The 25,346-nt window shown below is 37.0% G+C and overlaps 1 protein-coding gene across 8 annotated transcripts in view; it reads right to left on the minus strand.

The window, feature by feature from the left end:
• COL19A1 (collagen type XIX alpha 1 chain) overlaps nt 1-25,346 on the minus strand; it is a 183,022-nt gene that overhangs the window by 35,958 nt on the left and 121,718 nt on the right. For 7 of the 8 annotated variants that reach the window (XM_050314649.1, XM_050314644.1, XM_050314647.1 and 4 more), the window contains 17 exons: nt 20,385-20,438; nt 15,959-16,021; nt 15,132-15,176; nt 14,155-14,190; nt 13,222-13,257; nt 13,060-13,113; nt 11,037-11,090; nt 7,915-7,968; nt 6,624-6,713; nt 5,978-6,022; nt 5,798-5,875; nt 4,858-4,893; nt 4,702-4,755; nt 4,560-4,613; nt 2,303-2,344; nt 1,633-1,686; nt 733-786 (listed from right to left, as the gene is read on the minus strand). In XM_050314649.1, coding sequence (XP_050170606.1) covers nt 733-786; nt 1,633-1,686; nt 2,303-2,344; nt 4,560-4,613; nt 4,702-4,755; nt 4,858-4,893; nt 5,798-5,875; nt 5,978-6,022; nt 6,624-6,713; nt 7,915-7,968; nt 11,037-11,090; nt 13,060-13,113; nt 13,222-13,257; nt 14,155-14,190; nt 15,132-15,176; nt 15,959-16,021; nt 20,385-20,438 — 903 coding nt within the window. The remainder of the gene's footprint in view (nt 1-732; nt 787-1,632; nt 1,687-2,302; nt 2,345-4,559; nt 4,614-4,701; nt 4,756-4,857; nt 4,894-5,797; nt 5,876-5,977; nt 6,023-6,623; nt 6,714-7,914; nt 7,969-11,036; nt 11,091-13,059; nt 13,114-13,221; nt 13,258-14,154; nt 14,191-15,131; nt 15,177-15,958; nt 16,022-20,384; nt 20,439-25,346) is intronic. The other variant, XM_050314648.1, reaches the window with a different exon arrangement.

Below are 25,346 nucleotides of genomic sequence, written 5' to 3' on the forward strand. Positions count from 1 at the left end.
AAGCATGATACTTTAGGCTGACAACATGCTAAACTCTGGAGCAAAACAGTAGCAGGAACACATATTTAATTTTTTTTTTCTTTTCTGGACAGAGATTGCTCTTGAACTGTTAACTGCAAATATTTCAATTTAAAATGAAATCTATAGAAGCTATTTTGGATTTGGCACCACAAGTCATGTGGCTCTTTTTAGCTTCTCCGTAAAGACACAGAAATAACTCTAAGAATGCAGTATATGATGCAAAATACTGCAAATACTTTTAATTCAGACTCTTCAAACATTTTCCAGTTTCCACTTAACAGTAATTGCTGCCATGACCGTTCCCATCAGAGTATTTGCCTAACAGAATGTTTTGAAAATGAATTCTAAAGGCGATCTAACAAAATGAAAGCAGATATGTTATAAACATGAAGTATTTTCTGAAAATATTTGGCATTTGCCTATTTATTGCTCTGTGCTGTACTCTTAAGAATTTGTGTGAAAATGTATGTGAGGCTTTAATATATACAAATGAGCAAAAATTCGCAGACATAAATTAAATAGATGTTATTTAATTGGATAATAACAGTTAATCTTATTGAAAATTCAGAATTGAGAGCTATTTATAGCAATACATGACTATCTCAGCAGTTTTAAAGAACTAAATAACATCCTGTGCATTTCATTCTCAATCTAGGTATTTACTCAGGTTCAGACAAGAATGCAGCTGCTGTAGAAATGAAGTGCTTGTACCTCATCGCCCTTCTCTCCCGCAAGCCCAGGAAATCCACGTTCACCTTTGCTTCCCTATGAAAACATAACATTCAAACAAATACTTCCTTTAGAGAACAATGAATTTCATGTTCTGTAGGGCATTTTATGACCCACATTTAATATATATTACTATGAAGCCCTAACAGCCATAGAGCTTAAAGTCGAAAAAAAAAAAAAGGCTCAAAACTACCTAAAAGCTTTAAAATATGACTCCCAATGAGGTGAAAGGAAATGAGTGGTTTGTATCTAGCAGGCAAACTAGTCAAAAGGCTTGATGGAGACATTAACACCAGTGAGCTCAAAATGCTTGCTGAAATGGAGAAAGTTCACTTTCATGGAATTAGACTCAGTGATGGAAGATATCTATATGCCAAAGCATGTGGCATTTGATCTGATTAAAGTGCAGCAGGATTTTGATTGATGTCAGTGAAACTTCAAGTCCCAGTGAAACAGCTGTGTTATTCCCACGGGAACAGAACACAGAGGCACAGGGGGGTCCAGCTGTCACACACTTGGGGGAGACATGGGAAGTTTCCTTCACCACAGGATTCGTGTGTGACTGACTCATCTAAAATAAGTCTATAGATAACAATGCACTACTTGACAGTCAGACCTGAGCTAGCTTTAAAGGAGGCAAGACACAGAAGAGCTATCGTGGTGTGGGATTCAACTCAGGCTCTTTTGTTCACTTTCCTTAGAGAGAAGGCAAACTGACTTATGATGAGGGCTGAACCACAAAAACTGTTTGAACCTTTAGGCTGCTCAGATGTCACATGAGTAGGGATCAGACAAGAAAGTCAAGACTGGCAGAGATAAGAATCTGGCCTTTTACTTTTAATAAGAGCCAAAGCAGTGAAAAGTACTCTCTTCAAAACTTACTTTTGGCCCTTCTCTACCAGGGATGCCTGGAGGACCTCTTGTGCCAGGATCACCCTGTGGAACAGATAGAAAAAAAGTGACAAATAACCATTTCTGTTACATAGATCTCATCCATGCAGACCAATTCATGCAGATTGCTTCCTACCCGCCTTTCTCACCATCACTACATTTTATCCCAAAGCCTTCTCTTCAGTCCTTGCTCTCTTCTAAACAATACACTTGCTCAGAGTCTTCCTTGTTTCTCCCCCACTCTCAAACCCTGCTAACACATATTTTACTTCATTTTAGGTAGTCCCAGACATGCCCACGTTTAGGTTTGAGCACTCCAGATTTTGTTATTTTTCAAAATAATATCTTAGAAATTCTAGACTATTTTCCCTATTTGATGTATTATTGAAATTAATGCTAAAAAGTAAAAGTGTAAACGGGGTATATTTGTAGCAATTTATGCTGTGTATTGGATGTGTTGGATAGGCACTTGCTGGCTCCTACCTCACATGCCTCAAACACTATTTCGCAAAATTCCTATAAGATACATACCTCACGTGTTTTTAGAAAGCAAATAAAAAAATCTACAAGAATCACAACATTTTTTTTAGGCTAGAACCTAGAGAAACTTTTAAATGCTTATTTTAGCAAATGTATATATTTAACCTCTGAAAATATTTACCTTCAGTATAGCACCCATGTCTCCCACAAGTGGCAGTGCAACCTGAAATTAAAAAAAGCAGCCGCAGTTAATATTTTGCACAACATTACTAATTATGATGTGTTCTCATTACTTCTAAAGTTTATATTGTTACAAATAGAGTTGATTATATACATATATATATTGGTTGAAGCTATTTTTAAATGAAAACTCAAATTAAAAACAGGGTTTCAAATATGGTTAAATATCGCTGTCTATCCAACCTCACAATTATAATTTTTTGTAACATTTTAAAGAACTTTCTTAAACCATGACAACATCATAACTCCTGAACATACTAATATTTTTTGTTGCATATCAACAACTACTTAACACAACTGGAAAATGTCACAGACTATTCTCACTTGTTTATCTTCAATTGTTTTCCTTCCCCTTTCTCCTGGGTTTTGACTCTACCATCAGCTGTGGCACAAATTCTGAAGATGCCAAAGATAACTTCCATAAATTAGCTCAGATACTGGAAATAATCCAGCTACAGCAACATGACCATTTTGTCCTGTCTTTAAATGTTAAGAATTAGTGCATAACTCTGTAGTGCCACTGTTAAATTGGCTACTAAAGCTAACCCATTTAAAGATCAATCAATAGGATTACATTTACTGCACCATGTCTCAGATTTTCAAGACCTGCCATTAAACTCATATTTAAAGATTCCCTGCAAAAACTCATTGCCCTTGTTATCATCAGCTTCACTCACAAATGGAGTCTCCAATTACCAATGCTCGTTTCTTCGGGCAATTGCTAAATAAAAAAATGCCCTGGGCATACTATAAAATTAGGCACATTCAAAATATATTAACTGCTTTTGTTCAGTCTGTTTCAATAATTTCCATCTTGAAAAAACATAAGCACTTTTGTAGCATATTAGAAAAACTGCCAGTTAAAGCAATGTGTTTCAAATATCATCTCAGGAGACACACTGCTGAACATACTTAACCATAAACATAACTGGGAGTACACCACTTAGAGGGTAGCACCCTCAACTTTGAAAGCAGGTTGATGAGTTTTCTAGGGTGAGACATCGTCACTAACACAACCTAAGGACATAACTAGGTAAGGTGTGAAGTTCATCCTTTGCACAGAGGTAAACTGCACATAGACAGTGTCACCTGCTCTTAAAAACCTGTAACAAGACTTTAAAACAATTACCATGTACTTTTCTCCCTTCTTTTGACAAAATTTTACAGCTACTCAGGCTATGACAATGCTACTTGTTGGTCTTCCTGCTGGGCTACAGAATTGTAATTTCCCCAGGCTCTCCTCTTTTCTAGCATTCTTATTTTATCATTTTATGGTACAGGACCCCAAACCCTTAGTGTGAAAGGTGCCAACATCCAGCTGCAAGAGCACACTAGGTACAAGAGTAAGCCTACCATGTTTGTGCCATACAGCTCCTCTGCTCTCTATGTAGGGCGAGTCCAGTCCAACTGCACACACACTTAAGAGTCATAACTCTGCGTGCCAAACTCTAAGTGTATGATATATAGCAGGATTTTGAAAATGTTAAAATGGCCTTAATTCTCCAGAACCACTCTTGCTTGCTACATCTTCCTTTAAAAAAATGTTCTTTCCAAAGAGAAGAGTATTTCAAGACAGCAAAAGACAATAATGCTCCTGTTAGTAAGTTTTATAATTTAGATCTGTCTACTTAATAGCAGCATCAAATATTTTACTTAAATTTAGTTCACAATGAATGCTCTGTGCCTTCAAGATGCATTCTACTTATTTTGTTTTTCCTTATTAAGCACTTCATGCTCATCTATGTCAACTTAAATCTTGTTGACTTCAGACGGCCGTTGAATTTTGATTATATCTTCAAAAAGCAAGCAATCTTTCCCAGTCCAATTTCAGAGTTTTATATCTATCTACCCTAATAAAATTAAATCACTGACAAGAACTGAGCATGGGAGAGACCTCTCTTTCCAAGTCTGACAGTTCTGCTGATAGATACTCAGATCCATAATTTTTGATAAGCATCAACTATATGGCAAGTAATTCTAAGTGTTTTTTGCTTGCTTACAAAAACATCATGAAGACAGTCTCAAAGTTTATTGAGGCAAATGTATGTAACATGACTGTTTTCCTGCCTCTCCCAGGAAAGTATTTCCACTCTGTCATTCATATCACCGGTCCTTCTAGACTTGTTATGCTATTTACCTCCTTTAAATTTAAAATACTTGCACCAAAGCAAATGCACAAAGTTTCTCTCTATACGTACAGGATCACCTGGAGGGCCTGGTAGTCCTGGCTTTCCGTCTCTTCCTGGAGTGCCCTAGAAACAAATGCAAAAATTGACGGCCTTTAATCATTGATGAGGGACACATTACTTTTTGTTGTATATATAGAAAACTGTCACTTACATTAATACCAGGGGTACCTGGAGTTCCTGGTAATCCTGGAGGTCCCCTAGGGCCCTAAGAGCAGGAAAGGTAATTCAGGACATAAAAATACTTTTCTTGTAAAATTCTTATATTAAATTAATGTTTTTTATATTAAAGACAAAACTTATGGCCTACCTGCACACCTGCTGATCCAGTTGGACCTATTGGACCCTGTAAGAAAACTCCAAATAATCAGTAGTTACACTTTCTGGGATAAGGGAGACGAATTTCATTAAAAAATATTGAATGTGGGATATAGGTGCAGTTTTCATTGTGAGGAAGACTCGTGCTAAGGTTTGGCTTTAAATCTAAATGTGATTTCGTCAAAATTACAGAATTCAAGACTTTGCTAAGGACCATTTTTAAGGGCAAGCAATTCCAAAAATTAATGATTTATGGTGAAACTTGTTATTTAGCCAGGAGATTCCTAAGAAAAGCTGATGAGCAGTTGAATAAAAACAAATTTAGATATAAATGGATAATTTTTAAAATTTAGATATAAATAAATAATTTTAAAATTCAGATTTGAAAATATTTTGACTGAAAAAATATTTTTAAGCATTATTTTAGATTAAGAACTCACTGTGAATCTCTATGCACCTTTGACAAATGTTTTCTCTCTATACCAGAGTACTGTCCATAAACTGGAATGTATCAGCTGATACAGCTCTTCAGTCTGGACTGAAGAGAGATTGTCTTATTCACTGGAGTAAAACTCACGTAGCACCCAACCATCCACACCACCAACATCAGGAAATTTTTTTACTGAATACTCTGAAGACACAGCAGAACACTTTATTTAAAGGCAATGGAAAGAAAGAAACTTGGGAAACAAGCTGAGTAACTGAAACAGTTATTGCTGTAAAAGTTATTCAGTATGAATGCCTTAGATAGACTGTATCAACTTGCTCCTATTTGAATTGAAACTGCACAGCAACACGTGAAACAAGCTGGGAGTTGTGAATCAAGTCAGAGGGGAGTTCACAGCATGGTTATTTAATATGCTTAGCTTGCTTACTGCAGTTTCACAGTGATCACAGCGAGAAGCCCAGACCCTGGGCATTGGTATACTTACTGGTGATCCCTGAATGCCTATTCCAGGGGGCCCCATCTCCCCAGGTGCTCCCTGTACACCAGGTAGTCCTCTTTCTCCCTGTGAAAGGTACAAACCTTTCCATTACAACAAGTCTGAAAATGCAAACTACCTTTTTTTTTTCTTTTTTTGGTAGAAAAAGAAATAATATATTTTGTATACCTTTGGTCCCCGCGGACCTGGGTTTCCAGGAACACCAGTGGGACCCTACAAAGACCAAAAACAAAACAAAAAAACAGGAAAAAAACCCCACAATTATGTTTTAAAATCCAAGAGACTAGCTGAATTTTATTGCCAAAATTAGTCATCCTTCAGAAATAAACTATGAAAATTTACATGTCTTCCTTGTTAATACCGCTGTCAATAGGAGCATGTGTGAGTCTCATACTATTTTTAGACCATATTTTAGTGCACTTATATATGAACTCTAACATATATTTCCAGTTTGAAATTGCATTAAAAAAAATGCTTGCTTTTTGGCTTTAAACTGAGAGTACATGAGATATCAGAAAGAAATTCTTTACTATGAGGATGGTGAGGCACTGGAACAGGTTGTCCAGAGAAGTTGTGGCTACCCCATTCCCAGAAGTGTTCAAGGTCAGGTTGGATGGTGCTTTGAGCAATCTGGTCTAGTGGAAGGTGTCCCTGCCCATGACAGGAGTTTGGGACCAGATGATCTTTAAGGTCCCTTCCTACCCAAACCATCTCATGATTCTATGATTTCTTTCTATGATTGCACAGTGACAATTCTTTACCAGTTGCCTCCAAGAAATAAAGTCAGAAAAGCTTTTTCAGATTATGAACTTACTGGTGTTCCAGGCAGACTTGGTCCAGGAGGCCCCATATCACCTTTTGGACCTGGATGTCCAGGTGGTCCCATAATCCCACCAGGGTCACCCTACAAAATATATTTGAATCACTAATTGAAATGTGAGAATTTTCTCCTATAAAAAACCTCTAAATATTATCAAGGTTCTCACAGAATTTGCCAGTATTTGAGAAGAAACAGAGAAATAAAAAAAGCACTGATATTTTCCTTCAAAAAGTTGCAGAAGAAGAGGAGGCATGGACTACACAACCATCAGCTGTAACTAGCACTGTCTTGGTTTTCCATGCTTGCAATGCAACTGATCTACATTTCTTGGTCCCCAGGCCCCTCATACACAGGTTTCCATTAAAGCCTGACAATTAATTCACAGCAACAGGTGGAACAACTCAGTCTCTCCCCAGCTATCTACCACTAGTGCTAAACCCGGGGTCCTCACTGTACTCCTACACTTCAGTGCATGCAGTGTCTCGTCTCTAACTCATGCTCCTTACGAAAGTGAATTTGGGCTTTATATTATGCTGTCCTTTGTCTTTTGCATGCTCTTGCAACATCTCTGTGATTTTTTCTGAATCCACAACTTCCCATTTTGTAAGATGAGTAGATTTTTGTCATTGTTCCAGTTATTTTCTTCTGTCTGTCTTCTAGCTCACTTTTTTTTCAAACTATTAATGGATTTTATTAGTTTCTCTTGTACCCCACAATGTATAAATACCGTAACACATCACATAGTTCAGAGCACATCTGTGTATCTTCTTTTCTCCCCTTCTCTACATTCAACACATACACACATAAAATTTTTAACCATTGCTGATGTAGCTGGATTGTAACTAAGGGATTCATACACAGCAAAATACAATGTCATAAAGAGACACAGCCTTGGCTTGCATCTGAGACAGTGTAGCTGCCCCAGTGCTCTGCCAAGATAAATATGTCTGACTGTGAAGTGGGATTTTACACATTAGTCCGGGTAGGGCACTACACTGAAATGGGTTTCTGTAGTCAGGACCTGAACTGACATTTCTGCACTGCACAGATTCAATGTAAGGGTGCAGTGCAACCTTCTTGAAACATTACTTAAATTATAAATCTGAAGAGAAACTGGGTTTCCAAACTGGCCTGCAGCATCTTCAAGAGGCAGACAGGAGGTTGCTGCTGGTACTTTTTAAAATCAATTCACATGGCAGCCACACAGATGCACCACAAAAGGATGGAAGGTTACTTCTGAGGTGACAATTTAATATGCTCTCACATATCAAGCTTGAAAAAATACCTTGTCTCCTTTAACTCCTGGGTTTCCTGGTACCCCCTGCTCTCCTGGTAAGCCCTGGAATTAATAAAAACATAACTGTACATTTTTATAGCTATTCCCTTAAAGGTTATTTAAAATTACAGATGAAAAGTAGCTTACACTGGATTATTTACTATGCATTAGTATTGACACCAAATGCTAAAGAGTATAAGTTCATGAATGCTTCTTTAATGAAATATATGAATCATTTTTCTTTTAGTTGAAATGTAATAATCAAGATTATTTTCTGGACCCTCTCAGGGCAGAATGGCAGAGACTGAAAGGTTTATTTCTTCTATTTCAAAAGTCTTGAAAAATCAATAATTTTTTTTCAAGGAAGGCAGTAGCACATAAAAGCTTGAGTTTTAAATAAGTGTCTCATCTTTTTTGCCCATAAAGGTCTGCATGACTTCCTACACCAGATAATTATTCAAATTGGTATCTTAAAAGCATAAATGAATTCCCACTTCTGCACGTTACTTAATCCAACAAATTCCTTTAAAATGTTTTAGATATTTAATGGGCAGTCAAAAATTTTCAGCAAATAAAATACGTTGTACCCTTTCTTTTGCCTAAGTATTTTCATCTTTTACATTTTGATTTTAACTTCAGTATTTTCCCTTTTCTTTTTCATTAAGGATTTTTAGAATAATATTAGAGAAATAAAAAAGATTAAAATCTAAATAGAAGCTATTTAAATAATAAAGAAGGCTTAATTGGGTTCTCTTACTATGCTGCAACAAATACAGAAAACTTTTTCCATGACCCTTCAATGTTATTCAACCAACTGTTTAGTCAAGTGTTTTATGAATACCAGTAATTTTCACAGTAAAAGATAAAATAGCCCAAACTGAAAAGTAACATCTAAGTCTGAAACTTAAGCTGGACTGGAAAATGAACTTTCTAAGAAAAAGACAAAGAAACACATATTGTTTTAATTTTTCTTTACAGTGTAAAATACAGCTTTGTGAGCACTGACATACGAAGGATGACAACATTTTCATGACAGGAGTGAAGGTTCAAGAACTGTGTGTTTGCTTTCTCTGCTTAATACAGACAGCTACTTGTTTCACCCAACCACCCAAACTAAAAGCATAAGTAAGAAAAAAAAGGTACCTAACAAAGAATATTCTGCTTATACCAAGACCAAATCAGTAAAAAATATATGGAATTTTAAATTTACTGATTGTGGATCAGACATCATGGTCTAGTCTATTCCCAACTCTTCTACAATTCTTTTTTTTCTTTTTTTGTTGGACCAAGCTTGAGCGATTTCTTAGGAAAAGACATAAGTCTTCTCTGCTGGATGACTCTTCGATGATGTAAGTGAAAGTAAACCAATTTTCAACCTTTAACAATTTTCATCACACTGCATAACATTGCTGCATATATTTGTTAATCCAAAATGTTTAATTTTTTGAAGATAAAACAACAAGACTGGTGATAAACACATCTCTATAATATATGAACTCAAGTGGGATGGTGGCAACACAAGCAAGGGAGAAATGCAGTATGCAGTTATCTTTCACAGTAGGATTGGGGATCTATAGATAAACAGAAGCACAGCAGATGAGGCTTATAAACTACCATATAAATGATATGTACATTAGACACAATGGAAAAATGTGTGCTAAACTGAGTAGGAAAATAAGGTATAAAGAAATGGTCTACCCAGTAGAAAATAACTACATGAAGATTTGCATACTAGTATTTCTATCTTCTGCCAGGAGCTGAAGATGCTGTACTCCACTTGTCACTTTCCTTACATCCCTTAGACTTTTTACAGGTCAACGATAAAAAGTCTGTCAACTGCGTGTGCCTTAGAACAGTATTCTAATATTAAAAAAGTATATGACATAAAAGTTTGTTCAAAATAAGAGTTTCTGTTGGTAGCTTCTGTTCTGCTAGGCTAAACCTAAGCTCTCCACTGCCTGCTCTCCACTGCCTGCTTTTCTTGATCCAGTTCTTGGACCTAACCATTCAAATTTCCAAAATGCTACTTAAAAGCCATATTATGGTTTTTGGAGGAAGGCAGGTGCAAGAACCAAGAAGAGGGGGTAAGTGCCACTTTTTAGGTTATGTGACACCACCAGTGTCATGGACTGAAACCTAATTTCAGTTTACATGGGGGATTAGGAAGAACATAGTTGCCTGCACACCTAAAGAGGGATTGTGCTGTAATCTGGAAGGGAAACAGGCAGCCACGTCCCCAGAAGAGGCTTCTGCTATATTAGAGTGTTCAGTCAAATGCCCAGGGAACTTTCAAGTTTAGTGTAATGGTCCTTAATAGTTTAAGATGTTTCCTAGAGAATCCGGACTGGATTAACATTTCACCTGTGCTCTTCCTGCCCAGATGCAGGAGTGTTACAGGTGTTCTGGATCTTCAGGGAGGTGCCTACCAGTTTGAGAAATCTCAACCAGCCAGCGGACCCACCAGCCTGTTCCCCAGTGGTATAATGGTTACAATTACACTAAAATGTCCGTGAAGGAGACCCTTATCACCTCGACAAACCCCAGCTGCGTTGGCAGACCTGAATGTGGGACATCCAAAAGCATAATAATAACATTCAGACTCTGCTGAGACATACCACTGTTTGACATTCCCAACACACCAGTTTTGCACTCACAGACATAAAGGTTAAGGGCATACTGCACCTCTGGTAAGCCTTAGCCAGTAGCACCTGCAGCTGGTAATTGTGAGAAGGTGCACAACACAAACCAAGACAACTTTTTGCCCAACCATCCTGGCCAAGTAACAATCTCCCTGCTGGAAACGGAAGTCAGGACATCACACTAACACTGGAACGAGCGAGAGATAATCAGGAAGGGTAAAAGACCTCAATTCAGTGGTTCTTTAATAAATCCCAATATCCAGATCCACTTCAGGCTGCCAAATGGTGTCGGAAGCAGGATACGGATGGTTTATTAAAACCCGACATAAAGGCCTGTTGAGGGAGGCATTCCATCTGACTGTGCTTCAACCCATCGTTGCTATAGTGCCACCCACAAAAGGAGCACCTATGACAACTTCTGTGGCACTGTTCCACTGGTTAACTGTTCACACACCCCACTGCTACAGCTTGGTGAAAATGCACAATACATACAACTTCTCCTGGCAGTCCCCTGGGTCCGACAGGTCCTGGAGGGCCTTGCAGTCCCTGTGAAATGATATAATACAGGTAAAAGTCAATACACTACTGTAATTCAGTGTAAAGCATACTTATAAATACTAAATAAACACCTGGTATTAAGAATTATCTTCCACATGAAGTAAGAAGTAGAGTTTGCTCACTATCCCTTACTCTAATGTTCAATAAATCTTGGGGACTGATATGTACAAAACCCGAAGTAGGTATACAAAGCAAATACAAGTCAATACCAAGGCAATACCTAAAGGGTAAGACATAACAAAAGAATAAATCAAGATTTCAAGAATCATGTTTAAGACAACAGTTTCGTGGATTCTATAACCACATCTATTATCATTGGGTTTTCTTTTGATGATCTAAAATTTGGGTACTATCAGATCTAACATGAATAGTGTTGGGTGGAGGTGGTTACATTTTAATAGTTTCCAATTCTACCCTTATTTGATACAAGGCATCATGAGAGATTCTCAAGAACATTTGTGCTTCAGCCAAATGGAAGGGATTGAAAGGGAGCACAGTGGGTCATCAGGTCCAACCTCCCTGCTCAAGCAGGGTCATCCTAGAGCACGCACCTCCAATGAGGGAGACTCCACAACCTCTCTCAGCAAATCTTGTTCCAGTCCTCAGTCACCCACACAGTAAAGAAATTCTTTCTCATACTCAGGTGGAGCTTCCTGTGCATCAGTTTCTACCCATTGCCTCTTGTCCTTTGCTTTGCACCACCAAGAAGAGCCTTGATCTGTCCTCTTGCCACCCTCCCTTCAGATACTTATATACAAATTGATGAAGTCCCCTCTCAGTCATCTCTTCTCAAGGCTGAACAGTCCCAGCTCCCTCAGCCTTTCCTTCTAAGAGAGATGCTCCAGTCCATTATTCATCTTTGTTGCCTTCCACTGGACCCTCTCCAGGATCTCCATGTTTCTCTTGTGGAGAGACTGAGGAGCCCAGAACTGCACACAGCACTCCAGATTTGCCTCACTAGGGCTGAGAGGCAGGACCACCTCCCTCAACCTGCTGACAATGCTCTTCCTAATGCACCCCAGGATACCATTGGCCTTCTTGGCCACAAGGACACACTATTGGACCGTGGACAGTTTGTTGTCCACCAGGACCCCCAGATCCTTCTCTGCAGAGCAGCTTTCCAGCAGGTCAGCCCCCAGCCTGAACCGGTGCATGGGGTTATTCCTTCCCCAGGTGTAGGACCCTGAATTTGCCTTTGTTGAGTATCAGACAGTTCTTTGCCCATCTCTCCAACATGCTGAGGTCCTTCTGAAGGGCTGCACAGCACTCTGGGCTATCAGCCACTCCTCCCAGTTTTGTGTCATCAGCAAAATTGTTGAGGAGGCAGCTACCCCTTCATCCAAGTAATTGATAAATAAGTTAAACAATACTGGGCCCAGTACTGAACCATGGGGTACACCACTAGTGACAGGCCTCCAACTAGACCCTGTGCTACTGCTCATGACCTTCTGGGATCTGCTGTTCAGCCAACTCTCAATCCACCTCACTGTCTTCTCATCCAGTCCACACTTCCTGAGTTTGCCTATGAGGACAGACTCAAAGCAAGACAATGATTGCTTTGATGTTACTTGCAGTCTCATAAGATTAAACAAAGGAACTGAAAAGTAGTAGTGGTAGTGGTTACTCCTTGCCTCACTGATGGATAAAGAGAATACACCCAGCTACCAGTGGATTTTTAATTGCAAAATGGGAGCTCATATTTTCTGAGTGATCAAACAACATTTGATCAATATTTGCTTAAATATTCCTTTCTGAGTGATACTGAGATCAACAGAACTTTATGTTAAATGCAAATCTTACGTAAAACAGCCATAATCCAAGCAAAAACTTTTGATATAAACTATTTGCATTCTCTGTCCTTTAATATCAGCTAAGGAGTTGATAACATTCAGAGTCCTCTTATATAATAGCATAGAATGCACTTGCTGTTAATACCACAAAAATATCTTTCACCTACCTTTGATCCTGGATTTCCCATAAGACCAGGTGGTCCAGGGACTCCCACTTCACCCTAATGACATTGTTTGAGAAAACAAAAAAATCCAAGGTTACTGTTGTGTCTCCCAGTATCAGCAATGTATATCAGCAATGTATACAGTGTGTACAAGTCAGAAAATACCTTATTTCCTTTTGATCCCTGCATTCCAGTCTCTCCCTGAAAATAGTAGGTACAACCAGAAGAAGTTAAAACTTCAACTAAGATCAACTAAGAGTTTAATATGCTACCTTAAAATACTCTAACACAGTTTGCAAACTTAAACACTGAGAAAGCATTAAAGAAATTCTGATGTTTTTTCTGCAAACTCTGAAAGGCATTCCTCTTTCAAACTAATTTTGTTTTCAGGTTTTCCTAATGTTTTAAAGAAAAAAACTTTTGAAAATACTACATTTGCATAAGAGCTTTTCCAGTCAAAAGCCTATTCTTCACGACGAAATCTCTTCTGGTACACAGTATTCACCTCCAAAACCACATGTTATTACAGTAAGCCTTATTTTGGTTATTATAACAGGTTAATCAAAAATATCTAAGCAACCTTGAGTTGTGTAATAAAAACAATAACTAGCTTTTGTCAAATGTCATAAGAGGGAACCATAATTAATCAAAAATAAATAACTCAGGTAAACAGATGTTTATAGAATGAGGGTTCTAAAAATATGCCCCAAAATAACAAAAAAGTTATGCATACATAAAATGGCTGTATAAAAACTGCCTGATGTTAAATGCCACACTAGGAGCATAAAAATAATACAGTTCAGGCCACAAAAAAATTTGTGAAATAACTGAAAGAAAGAACCTTCACATAGAATAAAAAAAAGGTGTGTGCTTTAAATGCAGTTCATGGACTGTACCAACAACAAAAATGGTGAAGAACAGGGCATCTCTGGTTTTTATTTATAACCTGGGTAAGACAGGAGACAATACATATGCTATCTCACATAATCCCTGAATCTAATGCACACCTACAAAGAAAAGGAATTACAGCATGAATATGGTATGGGAATAATCTGTAATGTAAATTATTCACATCAGTTCAAAACATTCTATACTTACTGGATCTCCCTTGTCCCCCTTTTCAGAAGGCTCTCCCTAAGGAAACATAGGGAAGATGTTAACGCAGATTTTTAAAAATGGTAAATAGTCCATATGTCCGGTTTTGTTGAAGAGTCCTTGGAAAATATTGCATTTTTTTAAACCTATATAAAATACAAATATATGGACTACAAAAGTTTACTTGAAGGATGATGATGTTATGCCAAGACCATGGTATGTGGGATCCTTTCAAGCAGGAGTTCAAGGGAGGGACAGGAACATGAACTAAAGAGAGTGATAATGCATTCAAACCTGAAAAATTCCCAAACAAAAGTGCTCTATAGCACACAAAATCACAAATCTGTGATATGACAGAGTGAAAAAATATTTCTGCTTGTGTGAAAACTATTTTTATAGAAAGATATGACCAAAGAAACCAACTGGAAGCCTAACAGCTGAATAACAAAATGCCTAATAATCAGTAGATGAAGAACTGGGTGCATCACATTCCTAGAACATACACCTGCTCCCCAGTAATACCCCCTTCTCCCCCCAGGTCATTCTGGAATATTTATTCTCAAACTAAATGATACTAAATTAGAAAGTTAATTTCGAAAATTTAATAATTTAAAGACTCACATTTTTTCACAGAGATATTGAAGATCACATTTGTAACTTGAAAAAATATAAATGGTGCCTAATTCATGAGGCAGTCTCTGGTCATAAACTTATATAAACAATTTTAAACTGGTATTCAGTAAAAGTCTGAATGTGTTTAAAGCAAAGGACTTTGTGAACTGTTAGAAGAGGGAAATTTACTTGCATACATAAATACCCACCCAAGGTGGGAGGGTTTGAATAAATAACAGATATTTAGAGAATGACAACTTTTCCTATGCCCAAATATATTTTCTGTTTTCCAAGACTGCACTAATAATCAGAATATTTAGTCAACTTCTAGTATCACACATGAGCACAGAAGTAAGGAATTAACTTACCTTTTCTCCTTTTGCACCAGTCATTCCCAATTCTCCTTTTTGACCCTTTTAACAAAATGAATTAATTTTAAAATCTTTTATATTCTGACAAATGCAGATAAACCTCTCCCCATCTTCTCCTGTACTTTGTTCTATGTAAGCCACTTCTTAACTATTATTGCAATGGAAATCAAGCTTTCAACATGTGCAAATGAATTTAAATGACTGTATTCTATAGCAGATCTGTAGGCTTCTATATTAAAAATATCATCTGTTCTGTCACATATCCAGAGCACTTGACTCTTCTCTTACAAGTCTGGAACACATGCAATTTAAAAAATCATTCCACTGTTTACACAGGACAGATGACTATAAACAACATACTGTCATATAGTGTGGATTCAGAATTTGACTTCCATGCAATATTTAGAGGCTGCCTATAAGTATTCTTGGTATAGATAGTCCTATTGTTACAGAGAAACTTCTTTAAATATTCATGATTTACTACTCAAAACATTTTCTGAATTTCAACTTCTTCAGAGTCTTTTCCACATAGCAGGCAGGCCAGCTCATTTGGCTTCTCAGACAGCATTATGGAAACCACATACAGTCCTTTCAGCACTTTTTCTTTCTGTTTATAGCAGAGGATAAAGGATCATGTGCTGCTCCTGCAGGACAGCACAATGAGCTGGATATTGGACTACACAGTTTAAAGTGCCAATCATCTCTAAAATCTATTCCTTCAAAGCCTGTTGTGACAAATCAAATCAAAGATACTGTGTTAAGTGTGGCAGAGACAGGTTAGATAGGCACTTTGAAATTTCTCCAAATTCATCCCAAATGCTTACAACATCTCCCTTCTGGCCTTTAAGTCCAGGGGTCCCAAGTACTCCTAGTAGGCTTGTATCACTCTGGAAAGAAATATCATCACAAAGATCAAAAACCAGAAAATATCACCATTCACTTACAGTAACAATTTATTTACCATAACAAGTTCTTGCAATTTACCAGTATGTCAATTCAGAAGTCCTAATTTACTACTAGAAATAATTTACTACTAGAAATAAATGCCTATGCAGTATAACTAGGTAATGTATTGGAGTAACTCATCCTTTATGGTACATTCATACTCCGGCCAGATTAGCAGAACATGAACAAATGCATAAAAGGAAAATTAACATTGTTACGCAAATCTGTGATTTTTTTCTTTTAAACTCAATGCAAAGTACATATTTTTATGCTCATTGTTACAGAACGTTCCTCAAGCATGTTAGAAAAGAATAAAACCCACTTCTCTCCTATGACAAAATGACAAGCGTTTTTACTTTTGAGCAGCATGAAATATAAAAGAATGTAGAACTAATTTAAGGCTACTACAGTAGTGAGACAGATGGAGTGGGAATGAACATGGTCAACAGGCTCCTCACACTGCTCCTCCAAAAAAATAGAAAGATGTAAGGACCAGAGGTTCAGGTTGTATACGTGCTCAGGTGTTTACTGCACTGCATTTATTTATTCTTCTCTACAAGGTAAAGACACAATAAAATATAAAGCAAATTATTTCCTTTTCACAAAGCCAGACTCAGACTACCTATAGGGAACATGTTTTCTTTTAATAACAATGTAAAAGAAACAACAACAACAACAAAAAGATCCTGAAAAATGAGCACCCATCTAGACCCAAGGAATCTAAGGCCTAGAACAGGTACCACTGGGCTGAATGGGAACCCTTGGCAGGCCAACTCCCCTTGCCATATTCCAGTTTCCATGTCTCTAAAATGGAGAAACATCATGATGAATAAACGTGCCATTTGCACTCTGCTAATATTTTCAGAAGTAGGTACCTGGATATAAACTGAATAAAATCAGTTTAATAAAACCATTATTAATTTAGAAATGAGAATGTCATGATGGATTTTCTTAGGTATTTAGGGTTTGTAAACACTGTTGGTACACTAATTATCAAAATCATCTTCAGAGCAAGAGGCAGAAACTCAGATAAAGGAACCTGAGTACTGCTGAGAAGCAGTTGACTACCACTGGACTGAGAACAATAAGGTGTCTGTTATTACGAGTACACTATAAATTGTGATTTATACTGAGTTGTGCATTTCTTATGCATACATGGAGGGGAAAAAAAGAGGCTATTAGATCAAATAACTACTTTTATGGTCTTTGCATATTTTTAGGTAATTTGCTCTTTACAACAAAGTAAGTAAAATACAAAAAATAAAAAAAAATTAGAAAATTAATAATTAATTATTTCGAGAATAATCTAAAATTACTATGAATTATAATTATTCTGAAGCATTTCCTGGAAAGATTGTGATATAGTTTCAATTTCTTTGTGTTTTGGTTTAATTTTTATTTTTATGTGTTGTAGAACATTTTAGATTAAACTGATATGTATGCCCTTCCAAGGATGTTTAGAGGCGAGTTTGACTAAAGTGACCTTCCATTTATGTGTGGGAAACTGATAAGTAAAAAAGATGACGGAGGCCCTGAAAGTCCAGGCAAGGGATGATAACAGAGGCCTGAGAGTATATAAACTCAAAACATGAGGCACTGTTTACCAACCACTGAAGGAATGTAACCTGCATTACAGGGCAGAACTAGTTTCTTGGTAAAAAAAAAGAGAAAAATGCATATATTGAACACATGAAAAGCATATAATTTACGTTGAAAGTGCAAAACACACAACAAGAAGGAATATAAAAATAGTCACATGGCTTGCAAGAACAGGCATAAAGGAGGAAGGAGGGAAGAAATGCTCCAGCACTGTCTCCCAACCCATTAAGGATCAATGCTACCACTTATCCTCAGCAGGTTCCCCTCACCTTCATTAAAGGAAGATTGCTGATCTTGGTTTGCTGTTCATCACAATTTGCTGCTGCAATCAGCAATTGTATTTATAGTGCTCTCTTTCACTGTATACATGGATCAAGTACATTATGCTTTTAAAGACTTGCACTCCAGCCTCCTAGCATGATAAAGTGATTGATACCAAGCCAGAAGAACCTTGGTTGCAACAAATTATTTAAATATATCATGCAAAAACCAACTACTTCTTGATATCATACAGAACTCAGAAGAACGGAAAATAATCTGCATAAGAAACAGAGAAATTAGAGAAAAAAGGAGAGATGTTATTAATTATTATAGGTCTTAAGAGTCACCACATTTCTCGGTAGCAGTTTCTCATGGTTCCTGAAAATAGCAATGCAAAGAAGCCATACTAACATCCTCAGGGAAAAAAAGGTATTAGGATATCTATAGCAATGTGGTCACAATGTAAACACTTTTAAACACCAAACTAAAAGAAGAGCTTATGAGATTCTTAAGAACATGCATAAAGTGATGGAAAATGGCAAGACCATTTCCTCTGCTGTGAGGAATCTCAAAAACCTCACGATATCACTCAAATATCATTTTACCAATGTAAATAACTGAGGTACACTGCAAATTATGTATTTATATACTGGAATTACATACTGGAAATTATACACTGGAATGTGAAAAATTGTTTGATGCCTCCGAGGTGCAGTGGTCAAAATCAGCTCTTGTCATACTATATAACAGTGTGGGGGAGAAAGGGAAGTTACTGGTGCATATATCTGCATAAATCAATGGCAAAGCAGAGAAGCTGTCCTTGTCTTTGATGACCTTTTTGTCTTGTCCTTGATAGAAACATCCCACTCCCATCATAAAATGCATAAGAACTAATATGTTTGCTGAAGCAGTTGGAGACTTAATTTGACTCTAGGAGGTTCTGAACACATAGTTACAGAAATTTTGTATATTTAGAACCTGCTGCTTTAATCAGAAAGCCATCTTCTCTTTCATCTGGAATCAAACAGTATTTCCTTGTTGAACAGTTAATTGCTTGTGACAGAGTCATTAAAGTCTTCAAACTAGACAGCTGAAGGAAGAAAAGTTGTTAAGGTGTACAGGACTTGAAAGACAATTAATTTATAGACACACAGCAGCTATATCCAACTTTTTTCCAGAATATTGTTAATTAGGAAATACAAGCCACCTCAGAAACACTTAGAGCCCTACAATGATAAGAAAAATGATTTTTTTTGGGGGGGCAAAATATTATCAGTTCCAGAAGATCACCACTGCTTTTATTTCCTCTTGCAGAACAATCTTAGAGGTCCTATCAGGATAAAAGAAATTCATAGTGCAGAGGTGGGGAATGAGTTACAATAAATATGGTATTGATAGAGGAAACAGGGCTGGTATCAGCCTCCAGGCATGAAATTCCCCATGCTTAATTCCTAATGCATGTTTCTAAGGTGAGACACTGATTTGAAATCTCTTCAGTGATAAAAACAACCAAAAAGATATATATGACAGGAACTTAGTTCCAGAATATCTATTCAAGAAAAGATTTTAGTACTTGTCTAGAAATGTTATATAAGAGAATACCCTGAATTCACCTGCTCTTCTTAGTTATACATTCTAATATTTAAAGAAATGGATGCTTCCAGGCTTGACCTTCATGACTTAAGGTGTGATACACATATTAGCCTTTATATTGAACAAATACTGCTGTAGTAAGTGCTTCATAAGTCTTTGAATTAAATGGAATTTTCTGATCAGATAAGTTATCTACTCTGGCATCAATTAAGCAAACTTCTCTGATCTCTGCATTACAGTCTTTTCCAATGGCAGACACTACGACTTTGAAATATCTGTAGCAAGTATTTCAAAGCTCTGCCATGTGGAACACCATCCTATGCAGTTTTAACTTTATTTTTTTTTTCTATTAAGTGCTTTTAGCTGCAAGTGGTTTTATAATTAAGACAATATTTTTATGAGTCTATATTACAAACATAAGGACAGTTCTCATGGATTGGCTAGCAGATCTTTTCAAAATTATGCCTTGTCTTTCTATTTTACTCTTAGAATCATGAGAGACTAGGTCAAGAAAGTAATGTCTAGCACAGCTTAGAGCAATTAGTTTTAGAAGTGGGGAGCTGATGCTTCCCACTAACTAATGTGGTCCACCCACCTGCTTTTTAAGTTACACCAGTCAAAAAAAAGTGAGCAGAAGATGGATGGGATGCAAGACAGCAAGATAAATGACACAGTAGGTATTTGACTGGAGTGTGGCCTGAGCTTGTAAAGGGATGCAGAAAGGGAACACAGAAGTAACTACCTTTTGGATTAATTTGGAATGTGGTTTGCAGGGATCAAAACTGTGGTCATTTCTACCTTAGATACTTCTTAGTCATAAACCCACACAGACACTGTAACAAATCTCCATACCTCATTATAATGCTTGTTCAATGAATCCAGAATTCCTTCCAGTCCAGAAGGACCCTATATGGAAAAATAAGTATCAAAAGGTCATTTTAATTTAACTAAGTTTATGTTTGCATATCTGTGTTCAAAGAGCGGAGGGGACATAAAAGAGTTTAGATTTTTGTTTGGTCATAAAGTAAATTATCATCTGTAACTTCATTATATCTTTTTATCAGGCACAGAGGAGGAGGAAAGTCAGCTTCTAAATCTCTGAGTTTGGAAACCAGCAACTTATTTTGAAATGAACTGGTCTGTCAGAGAAGGCAGTAGTGACATCCATATCAATTTCAATATGCTGCATTTTAAAACTCTTTCCTCTAAGTCAAAGAATGGGGGCTGATGTAGAAGCAGCTCCTAGTGTGAGTAAACAGGCAAATTTTTAACTTAAGAGTACAGAAAGTGAAATTGAGGAATATCAGAAATCTGCAGAACACTAACTTCCTAGTTCTATTAGCATTGCAAGTTTGCACTTAAATACACATCTTTCATCAAGAAATTCAGCAATGGAAAAGGAACTTGCTACTAAAACATAGGCTGAGGATGGAGAGATTAAAAAATATGCTTGCGAAAAAACATTTTTGGACATTAAACCCCACATTTTTTGGCACAGCCTGCCAAAAAACAGGCCATCAATGAGATTTTTAAGTTTTGTAGCAGAGAGCAGAACACTGACAGTTCAGTCAAGATCTTATGAATTAAAACTCAATTAAATTTACAGATTAGCATAGTTACTCTCTTTAAGTTGACATTTTCACATAATGCAATAAGAACTACAGCCACTCACATGCCTCTAGGAAACATTTTACTTCAACAATAAGATTACAATATACTTAAGTAAGTCACTGTCATGGGTGATTGACCTGGATGTAACACAGACAGGGCACAAAAGCAGCTCTCCTTCTCTGGGGCTTTTTATAATCACAATTTACATTCTGCAGCTTTTGTGTTAGTGGGGACATTAGGAAGATTTGGAAGCCACATGAAACACCACAGGTGTCCCACTCTCTCTTTGTTCCCAACATCGGAAGAGATACAAGGCCATAAATTCTTCCATTCATGTTATTTTAAATTGAACTGTCAGGTCAATTTTATGTTAAAAATAAGATAAATATAGTCAAGATGTTTTCACTGAGATGCTCACTCCACTCTGATTTCCAGAGTTAATGGGAGATTTTTCTACTTTGATATCCATATTAAATATGGCAATCCAGAATTGGGACTGAACCATGGTGACACTGCTCAGATGTCTCAACTTCAACACTGTTATCCTATAGTGTTGCATCCTTGAACTGAGGATCCTTGCAGGATTCTGCAATCCTGCAAGGAGTCAAAAGTAAGAACTTAACTCTCCCTTTGCATTCGCTACCATGTTCCATGTTGTTTCTTTTACACAAATGAAACTGCTTCTGCCACACAACCCAGTTGGCTGTACCTGCCATCAGCCTCAACCTGTCAGATATTATGACAAAATGAAAAGCCATTGTCCATCATAGTTTTGAAAAACAGACATAACCTCCAACACCCCTGCCCTCGAATTGCCTCATCACTAAGACAGTCAAAGAGAACTTCAGGCATTTGGGTTGTATTCCTGACTATGCCACAGCTTTTGTCTTACCAGAGATAAACAACCTCTGGTTTTAGTATTTCTGTTGTCAAAAATTGACATAAATTAAATAATTTTATCTTTCCGTCATTCTTTCTGCAATGAAACTACAACACCATCATATTTAAACAAGTGTACAACAGAAAATATTTTCATTCTAGGCTTTTCCCCTAAACTGTAGACTCTTTCTTTCCTTCCACACTGTTCCACTCCATTAATACAGTCACACAATCCACTCTGAAGTCTCTACAGACCAAAAACCCCAAAACAGGAGCATTGGTTTGCAAATGAAGAAGCAATCAAATTAACAGCAATTGAAGAATTATTGTACAAGCAGTTTCTAGCTTTTGCATGAGAATTTTGCACATCTGCCACTTTGAAGCTCACTTGAGCAGGGTTTCCTTTCTCTTTTTTAATACCAAGTTGTGTAATTGAGAGAAGGAAAGCGCACAGAGAGTACAGTTGTATGAATAAGAAAAGAAGTGAAAAAGTGTCCTGATTGTTTTCTGAAATTACAAACAGGTTTCAGATGTTGTTTCTATAGGCAAGGCAGGAATAGAAACACAGGTGCTTAAAGGGAAATAGCTCCAAACTGTGAAATTACAGGGGTTTACAATATATTTTCCTCCCTTTACTTTTATAGTTCATCTGCATTTCTGTATGGATGAGACTGTTGAAAAAGTCTACCCAGTCTCACAGTCCATGCATTAAAATGTGTAACAAGTAAATTGCACTGGTTATATCTCAAGAATAGGCCATTTTGGAGAACACAGCCTGCAAGTGACTCAGTGTAATCACTGTGTCCTTTTATTTTGCATTGGTGCCTGCCTCTTAAAACAAGATACTGTTTTTCTGATTACTATAATGCAAAAAACACCGTGAAACTCATCAGTGCAGATGTGCAATATTGTATAACTATTCCAAAGAGCAAATGGAAAGAATGATGAAGGCATGATGTCTGCCACAATAGCATACATGAAATAAATTACATTTTGATATGGATAAAAAAACCTAATGCATAGAAACCAGCAATATGACCAATCCTTGTCAGCCATTCCCATCCTACCATGTAAGCATTTCCAATATTCTTCTAAAAAGCAGCTGAAAGTCCAGGAAAACCAGAAACGCCTATTGACAATTTTCACTTATCATTGCTTTGATTTTCTATTTATTGTAATTAAATGATAACATTCATTCCCTTTCAAAACACTGGTAGAGGAATGACAGTATTTCCTGAGGCAGAGGAAATGAAATTTCCAAGGCGAACTGCTGGCTAGTTAAGATAACTGGTTTAGTGGCAATGACATACGTACTGAATCACAAGACCAAAAGCATATGTAATTAAATGAAGAAATTAAAGTGAAATTTTCTACTGCATCACATGCAACACAAACAAAAATATAACTCTAGTTTAATTTAAGACTTTAACACAAAGCTAATCTCCCAAGCAAACATTTCTGAGAAGATAAAAGATATTAAATTCAGCCCCTTGAAAAAGTATGATGAAGTGAATGATGAGCTTCAAGAGCTAACAGCAATCATGAAATAAATTTATTAAATCTATTGGTTGAAAAAAATAGCTTTGGATGTGCTGGTTTAAGAGAATGAATAATTGTGATTATAGTTTACTAGCCCATGATTTAGCACACCCAAAAGTTCTTTTCCACCTCTTCAAGAGATAGTTTGGACAAGATGGCACTTGGCCAAAACAGGTAGTCCACATGTTTCCTATCTTTAAAAATTAGTGCTGATGGCACTTCACTTCTGCCAAACAACAACACTGGGCAGAAGTCAGACTCACCTCAAAGAGTGCTGTTATACTGGTGGAAGTCTGTAGAACAACTCTAGCTTAGCACTCTTTTTATTTTAAAAATAAGCTCATGTCTCACTAAAATGGGAGTTCTTGAGAAATGGAATTCCTCCAGTCATAACAGTTCAAGTAGAGACAGAGAAAATTAGGGCAGAAAAGATAAAGTTAGCCCTTAATGGGATAACACTCCTTTTTCTGTCCTCTATCCTGTCTATGTAAATAGAAATACTTGCTGATTCATTGAAAAGTAAAAATAAATAAATAAAAACCTATCCTCCCCAAAAAATCCAACCTCAAAACCTCCCCCAACTGACCATAATATGTAAAACAGTGCCAGACATCAGGCAGCTATCTTCTAGGTAGAACAAATAGAAAAATAAATTATCTCCTCTAAGCAGAACTCCACACAAAATGAGGCAGGCAGTAATTCTTCAACCCAAGACCAGAAAAGAACTTTGCCTAAGTGAAGACTGCAAAATTTGGCCTTTCTACCCTGAGGCTGAGAATGCATAAATACTAAGTTCAGATACATTCCACACGTTACCGTGCAGGTGACTGAGCACTGGAACACGTTGCTCAGAGAGACTGTGGAGTCTCCCTCACTGGAGACATTCAAGAACCATCTGGACTCAATCCTGTGCAAAATGCTCTAAGAAGACTCTGCTTGAGCAGGGAGGTTGTGCCACATAACCCACAGCAATCCCTTCCAGTCCTACTCATTCTGTGATTCTGTCATTTGCTTTTAAGTAGTGAGGAAAAAAAAAAAAAAAAAGTGTGGTAACTAGAAAGCCATTATATATAATTCAAAACAAGCTGCAGTCTGCTGGGAACCCTTTCTGTGTTTCTAAGTCCTGTAGTCTTTTTATTAGCAGCTAGGGCAGAAGAAAGCAATCAACGCAGTTCTGCAATCCGATCAAAATGCTGTACTTAAAACCTCACAGCATCCTATTAGTATTTCTTTTTGTTTCGTAAAAACAGCATTTCAATTTCAGTGAAGAGCCATGCTGAGCAGGATAACAGCACGTGAATCAGACAGTCTCTTTTTCATAAGACTTTAGAAGAAAATGGAAGCAAGCAAATATATAAAATACATTTGAAGGGTACAGAGATTTTGATTTCACAATGCTTCCGAGACTGAAGTGAATAGTGTATTTAACAGAAGGTCTAAACTGTTATCTAGGCTCTTCAAAAGTGGAGAAGGGGCCAAAAAAAGCACTAGAGGGAGCTGCTGCTTAACTTAACCCGTTTGGATTCCTGTCTTCAGCACAAATTGGTACCCGCTAGAGTGAAAGATATTGTGAGTACACATCTCGGCTCTCCTGTACTGAAATAACAGAACAGCAAATCAGACAGCAAGGATGCATACCAGGAATTCTGAAACAGAGGGAAATAAAATAACACTTTAAAAGTCTATAATATTTAATAGACTTTAAACAAATACTCAAAGGGGGAACAGACCTGGATAGGTTTAGAAAAATATTTTCATGATTGATCAATAAAAATCCTCATTGGC

Source organism: Myiozetetes cayanensis, unplaced genomic scaffold (assembly GCF_022539395.1).
Source record: "Myiozetetes cayanensis isolate MyiCay16 unplaced genomic scaffold, myiCay2020 scf2-11, whole genome shotgun sequence".
In the NCBI taxonomy this organism is placed as follows: domain Eukaryota; kingdom Metazoa; phylum Chordata; class Aves; order Passeriformes; family Tyrannidae; genus Myiozetetes; species Myiozetetes cayanensis.